Source organism: Crotalus tigris, unplaced genomic scaffold (genome assembly GCF_016545835.1).
Source record: "Crotalus tigris isolate CLP2741 ecotype Arizona unplaced genomic scaffold, ASM1654583v1 scf7180000024297.1652928, whole genome shotgun sequence".
NCBI lineage: Eukaryota > Metazoa > Chordata > Lepidosauria > Squamata > Viperidae > Crotalus > Crotalus tigris.
In genome coordinates this window covers 538,579-546,326 of record NW_024100470.1, presented here as the reverse complement: position 1 = coordinate 546,326, position 7,748 = coordinate 538,579, and the positions used below count along the sequence as shown (strand labels likewise).

Here is a 7,748-nt window from a genome sequence, read left to right as displayed (position 1 = left end):
CATCAAAAATAATGTTTTTAATATGCTGAAATATTTTTGCAGACTATTTGAGCAAGTATTTTGTTAGATTTCGTACTATTATATTAGAACAGTGTATATTTGGTGGTCATGTAATTTATCCATTATCCATATGATTTAGGGTATCTATAGGAGTGGAAACAATTTCTGAGTGCTTAGGTATTTACATGACTTCTTGAATAATTTTCTGTGTAGTGTTTAGTTGAAATATTTTAAATATATATAGGTAATGTCACATTCTTTGAGAAATAAAATATGATTTGGAATGTGTCTCTCATTGCAGTTTTTTCCTACAGAACTATCAACACATTCTAGCCTTGGTTTTAGCTGTAAAAGAGATTAATGAAAACAACCACATTTTACCCAATGTGACTCTGGGTGTGTACCTCTCTAATAGTTATTTCATGGCGAAATGGACATACCTGGCTTCAATGGAACTTCTCTCAACACAGGGCAGATTCATCCCCAATTATAAGTGTGATGCCAAGGACCAGGCAATATCTGTTATTGCAGGACCTAACTCTCACATCTATCCCTACATCGCAAACATTGTGAATGTCTATAAGATGCCACAGGTAAGATTTGCCCTTGAACGAAGTGTCAAAAGGCTGTGAGAAGAGCCTTGAGGGCCAGGAGGAAGAGCCACAGTCTATATGACGATCTGATAAAAAGCAGCTGAGTCCTAACCAGAACAGAAATTTGAGAAAGCCACTCAGAATTGACTCTCCCTTGTTTTTTTGGAATGTAAAGGTAGAGGAGGAGGAATTGCTTTAGACTTGCAAGATCAGAAAACCAAAATCATGAATACTAAAATTTCTTTTATTGTAAGTTTACAATAATAGAAGCCCACAAGTTTGAAAACAATTCTCCCCATCCTGTTACATTTACAAAGTTGCAAAGCAAAACAATAACGATAATGATAATGATAAATTACTTTTTATATTACATTTTATCATTTGGAAATAAGGTGGCAATTCAAACAGAAATGAAAAAAATATGTGCTAGCCAGATGAGATATTTTAGATACTGTACTTGATTTATTTCTCAGACTTAATCTAAACCCATTAATAGTTTAGATTTATTTCTCAGACTTAATCTAAACCCATTAATAGTTTATGGTTCCTTGACTGACTTATAAATACACTTTGCAGTGTGTGTTCAGATGATGCTCTAGTTGTTTTGGGAGTGCACCCAATACATTTTCTTACCACGTTTTAATAATCACATTAAGGAATTATGATTAAAAAATTCAATATATTATTATTGGGGAATAGTTACTTTGCTCTTTAAATTCATTTTCTGAATTAACACATTTCTGACATCTCTGGCTTTGTACTTATGGTACAATAACAACTGTTGAATGACTATTCTGCACATCAGCTCTTTCTGAACATGATTATATCTTGTTTATTATGGAAGACCATAAATTAAGAGCAGATTTGTTAAAAAATAATCAATGTTTTATTTTGGAGAACAATGTTTCTTTTTTTCTATATTCAGCTTTCATATGGGTCTTCTCCAACAATAGATGACAACATACAAATGGTTTTCTTTCATCGTTTTTTCCCAAATGGTGATCAACAGATTAAGGGTATTCTCCAGTTGCTGCTATATTTTAGATGGACATGGATTGGGCTGATTTACCAACTTAATAAGAGTGGAGAGAGATTCATACAAAATAGTGTTTCTTTGTTTTCCCAGAGAGGGGTCTGCTTTGACTTCATAGAAGAGATGGCCAAGGAAACATTTTCTAATCTTATTTTAAGTGTCCTTTTAGATTTTCGTAAAACATACATGGTTATCATGAAGAGCACTGCCAATGCTATTATTCTACACTGTGAAAATCAGAACACTATCTTTTTTAGAATGTTGCCCTATATTGAACAATTTATAGAGACACCCATTGAGAGAAAAGATAAAGTTTGGATAATGCCAGCCCAGATGGAGTTTACTTCGCTTGCACTTCAAAGAACTATGGGTATGCATGCCTTCAATGGAGTTATATCTTTCATAGCTTCTTCCAAGAAAATCTCCAGATTCAGTAAATTCCTTCAGATGAGAAAACCAACTTCAGAAGTGGAAGACCATTTAATGAGAGTGTTCTGGGAACAGGTTTTTGAGTGTTCTTTTCCTACAGATAAGTTAAGTGGAAATACTGGAATTCTGTGCACTGGAGAAGAGAAGTTGGAGAATCTACCTAAATCTGTGTTTGATACCACCATGACTGGGCAGAGTTACTGCATCTATAATGCAGTCTATGGTGTGGCACACGCTTTACAAGCCATGCTTTCCCCCAAGTCCAAACACAGAGCAAGGATAGGAGTTGAGAGAGAAACACTGTTAATTCCAAAAGCATGGCAGGTAATAAAAAAATAAATGAACATTTCCTATTGCTCTTCTCTCTAATGCATTCAGCTGTGCTATAAAAGTTCTGGCCAATGAGAATGTTGTAGTGATGGTTTTTAAGTCTCTTACCATCCATTTTTCTCATTTTTTGAAACTTAGTGAAACCTTTGCAATTGTGAAGATATAACAATATGAAAAAAAGAAAGAAAGAAAGAAAGAAAGAGAGAGAGAGAGAGAGAGAGAGAGAGAGAGAGAGAGAAAGAAAGAAAGAAAGAAAGAAAGAAAGAAAGAAAGAAAGAAAGAAAGAAAGAAAGAAAGAAAGAAAGAAAGATGCAGTAGCATCTCTGAGTTTGGCAGAGTTTCAATTCATCTGTGGCAGGGAAGGAATATTGATGAAGGTTGAAGGAATAATTATTCTATTAAAGTGCCCAATCATATTAAATGAACCACCTGTAACTTATTGCTTCTGATTCTTTTTTATTTCTGTTCCTTACTTCTTTCTCATTAATTGTCTACCTCTGCTTCTGTTTAGCTCCATCACTATTTGAAAACTATCTCATTTAATAACACAGCAGGAGAGAAAATTTTCTTTAATGAAAATGGGGATTTGGAGATTGGATTTGACATTATCAACTGGGTCACATTCCCAAATGGGACCTTTATTAAAGTCAAAGTTGGAAAAATCAATCCAACTGCTTCGCCAGATAAGCTATTCACAATTTCTGCACAAGACATCATCTGGCCTGCCATGTTCAACCAGGTATTTCTGCCCAGATTTCAAACTATGTGTTCTTTCCCTCCCCTTCTTGCTGTCAGAATTATTGATTTGAATGAATCTAATTCTTCAAATTGTCAGGCTGAAAACAGCAAAGGTGGAGAAATAAAGGTATTCCTCAAATTATGACCATGACTGAGCCCAAAATTTCTGTTGCTAAGCGAGATAGTTATTAAGTGAGTTTTTCCCAATTTTACGACTTTTGTTGCTACAGTTGTTTAGTGAATCACTGCAATTATTAAGTTAATAACACAGTTGTTAAATGACTTGGCCTCACTTTCACTTTGCTTGTTGGAAGGTAGCAAAAGATGATCGTATGATCCCGGGAACATGCAATCATTGTAAAGGTAAGTCAGTTGCCAAGCATCTGAATTTTGATCACCTGAGTATGAGGATACTTTAATGGACATAAATGTGAAAAACGGTCACAAGTCACTTTTTTCAGTGCTTTTGTAACTTTGAATTGTCACTAAGCAAACTGTTGTAACTTGACGACTACCTGAAATTACCAGAAAACTTGAAATACAAAGACTGAAATAATTGTATAGTACAGCTTAAAATAATTTCCTGATATCTCCTTGTTAAATCTTTATAGTTTTAGCAGAAGTTAATCCAATATCTATAGTATTTCCTTTTTGGCATTTCAAAGTTAGAATAGAATAGAATAGAATAGAATAGAATAGAATAAAATAGAATAGAATAGAATAGAATAGAATAGAATAGAATAGAATAGAATAGAATAGAATAGAGCTGGAAGGGACCTTAGAGGTCTTCTAGTTCAGCCCCCTGCTCATGCAGGAGAACCTATACCATCTCAGATAAGTGACTGTCTTGAAAATCTCCAGTGATGGCACACCCATGATTTCTGCAGGCAAGCTGTTCCACTGGTTAACTGTCCTCATTGTTAGGAAGTTTCTCCTTAATTCCAGGTTGCTTCTCTCTTTGATCAGTTTCCAACCATTGTTTCTTGTCCTGCCCTCTGGTGCTTTGGTGAATAATGTGACCCCCTCTTCTTTGTGGCAGCCCTTCAAATACTGGAATACTGCTATCATGTCTCCCCTATTTCTTCTTTTCTTTAGACTAGCCAAACCCAATTTCTGCAGCCGTTCTTTGTATGTTTTAGTCTCCAGGTCTTTGATCATCTTAGTTGCTCTTCTCTGAATTTTTTCCAAACTCTCAACATCTTTTTTGTGATATGGTGACCAAATTTGGCTCAATTACTTGATAACATCTACAGTATATGGGCAGTAGAAGCCTCCAGAAAGTAAAGCCTCCATAGCTGAAGAAATTGTCCTGGAATGTAATGAAGGTTCATTTTTTCATTATTCCTCTAAGCTGGAGAAAACTTCTCATTGATAAAGAGTATTTCAGGTTCTAATATAATCCAAGTAATCCATTTCAATTCCCAAAGATCTCAGTAGTTTACAGAGATTGGCCAGTTAAGCTTCGCTTTAGCACAAGAATAATTCCTAGGTGGCTTAAAGGAAAATGATAATAAGTATTAGAAAAATATCTAGGAAACCAAGGACACAAGAAAAACTCACGACCTTGCAGTTAGCTACCATAAATAAATAAATAAATAAATAAATAAATAAATAAAGATTAAGAGCATCAGTTCTACTCTATCCACTTCGTACATCTCTTTCTTCATCTCTCTATTCACAGCCATTTCTCTTTTTGTCTCTCTCTGTCTATCTGTTTCTAATCTCTTCCTTTGCATAAGAGTATTTTTTCCCTTTGACCCAAGAAGAATATTTTAAGAATTCTATGATATTTTGCATCTTGATTGTTATATAATTTACAAATTATCAACCCTGAATGCAATATTGCAAGTGTGGTCTTACCTGTGCAGTATATATAAAGTGATACTAACACTTCCCATGATCTTGATACTATCCTTCTGCTGATGCAGCTTAATTACTTCCTTAATTTGAACAGCAAATTGCTGGAAGTCAGCAGCCACCTAGTCACCCTCTTAGAGAAGGAAGTATTTTGGAGAATATTAAAAAAGGCAGAATATTATATTTCCCCAAAGGAATAATAGAAAAATCTTAGGGGGAGGCAGAAACAGCCCAGTCTCTCCCAGGCAGAAATTGAGCAGGGCAGCTCTGTAGAAATGCAGATTTGATAATCCTATTCAGAAAGACTGAATAGGGCCACCTATTCATAACCAAAAGGCCTTTAGCTACAGCCCCATAGAAGGTTTGAGTTTAGGGGATTAGATGGAATTAGACTCCAAGGAACATGACCTTTAGGAGGATTAACCCACCACCATTAGAACACCATTCAAGCTCAGGTCAAAGTTCATGGCACAGGAACAGGAATAACCTCAAATACAAAGCCAAAAGAAAATATAATAAACTATCCCCCTCCATTTTTTCAGCTACCCCAGAAAAATGCTGTGTCACTGAGGTTTCTGGTAACTCAATAAACTGAACCTTCTTTCCTAAGCAGTCTCCATTTTGTTTATTCCTGGCTTGGACTGGATCTGATGATTTTTCTTTCAACAAAATGTTATGCCAGACATTTGTACAATAAACTCCTGAATTAGATTATAATTGAGAATATCTTAGCTGAGGAACTGGGTAGCTTTGAAGCAAATTATTCCCATTTGGACCATGTGCCGTAACTTTTACAGGAAAATATACCTTTAGAACATGTTCAGGGGTTTATACTCCCTGAGTATAAAGACATACTGTATACTCTCTGTTATATTTGTCAACTAGTATCCAAACCTAAATCATAGCAGAAACTGAAGAATTCCTTTATAGATAGATAACTCTTTTTCTAATCTACAACTATCTGAAAACTCCTGCCTGAAAGTGTGATGGAATAGGCATTAAAACTATGCATAGGAAATAGATAGATAGATAGATAGATAGATAGATAGATAGATAGATAGATAGATAGGTAGGTAGGTAGGTAGGTGGGTGGGTGGGTGGGTGGGTGGGTGGGTGGCCGGCCGGCCGGCCGGCCGGATGGATGGATGGATGGATGGATGGATGATAGATACCCTTTATTGTAATTTTTTGTACTGTGGGCACACTGGCACACATTAAAAATGAAATTTAGTTGCCTGCTCTCAAAGTGTACACATACATAACACACATTTAAACATACTATATACAACATATAATAGTCCAACCCCCTAGTTAGGCAGGAAACCCTATACATTTTCAGACAAATGGTATGTGTATAGACCCACATCCTTACATATAAGTAACATATAAATAGCAATCACTGTCCATCTTGAATACATAACGAAGGAAGAAGCTTTAGAGTTCACAAGGTTAATACTGTATGGAACAAAACTGTGACTGAACCTCGATGTTCTGCTTCGGATACCACAAAGCCTCCTCCCAGAAGGTAACAAAGAAAACAGGTCATGAAGAGGATGTGTAGTGTCCCAGCCAGTCTTGTGGATCCAGTTCAAGCAACGCTTATATACTATGTCCTGGATGGAAGGGAGGGAACTGCCAATGATCTTTTCCTATCAGAATAGGTCTCAGACAAGGTTGCATTCTGGCACCTTTATTATTTAATCCATTTATCGATCATTTTGTAGCCAAATTTATTAATCCAGCTTTTCATCCTCCAAAAGTGAGAACTAAGCACATTTCTATTTTTTTCTAAGATGATGACCCATTACTTCTCTTATATACACAGACTGATTTGAAACAGGGTTCTCTGTGCTTATTTACTGCTGCAAAGGAATGTTCTAAAATGATTATTTTGAAACTAAGCTCAAGCTACCTGTAAGGCCATCTAAGATGTGTGGGTGGCAATCATATAAAGCAGCATCCAACCTTCAGTATTTGGTATCTACAAGTCACAAATAAAGTACTAAGTCTCTTGATTACTTCGTTCGCGTGAGAATGATGAAGACACATGGCGATGCTGAACAAACACTTTATTCACCTTCTACAACAACCAAGCAAAAGCAAAAGGCACACAGGCCTTTTTATATGACCAGAAACCCAGACAATGTCAACCAATAGGAACAGAGCGTTTTTGCGCCTTGCGCATGTGCACAAGGCTGGTGCCGCTCTGTCTGGTCCCGGGCAGCTTTTGGAATGCCCGGGACCAATGCAATGTCCTGAGCCTGCTTTTGCAGGCTCAGGACACAACACCCCTCCCCCATAGATGGAATATACTTCGCATACATTCATGTACGCCATGCATTGGGAAGAGTGGCATATAGTTGCATTATTCAAATGCAAGGAGTGTGGAATACTTGAGTCTGCCCTCAGGCAAACCCTCTACAATATTGATTAATACAATAAATGTATCCAAAATTAAAAAAAAATACAAAATAATCTACCTACGAGTTGCTCCCAATATTCAGGAGCCTCATGAACAGGACCCTCATGATTTGACAGCAACTTCACAAAGTATATCAGATGTTTGGGTGGGCACTTGGCTCGCTGTGACCTTCTAAGGCCCAGAGAGATTGCCTGGCCCACCTGCTCACCTAACAGGCTAGGCAGGCCAGGGTGTTGCTGCCCTAAATCCCCAGGTGACTCTGGTGAGGTTGCCTGGCCTACCTGCTTGCCTACCAGGCTAGGCAGGCCAGGACTTTGCTGTCCCAAATACCTGGTTGACCCGCCCA

General features: G+C 36.9%; 1 protein-coding gene across 1 annotated transcript in view; it reads left to right on the top strand.

Annotated features, from left to right (window-relative positions):
* Positions 1 to 422: 422 nt before the first annotated feature.
* LOC120299447 (vomeronasal type-2 receptor 26-like) overlaps positions 423 to 7,748 on the top strand; it is a 30,620-nt gene continuing 23,294 nt past the window's right edge. The window contains exons 1-3 of the mRNA XM_039324301.1: positions 423 to 593; positions 1,519 to 1,886; positions 2,115 to 2,138. Coding sequence (XP_039180235.1) covers positions 423 to 593; positions 1,519 to 1,886; positions 2,115 to 2,138 — 563 coding nt within the window. The remainder of the gene's footprint in view (positions 594 to 1,518; positions 1,887 to 2,114; positions 2,139 to 7,748) is intronic.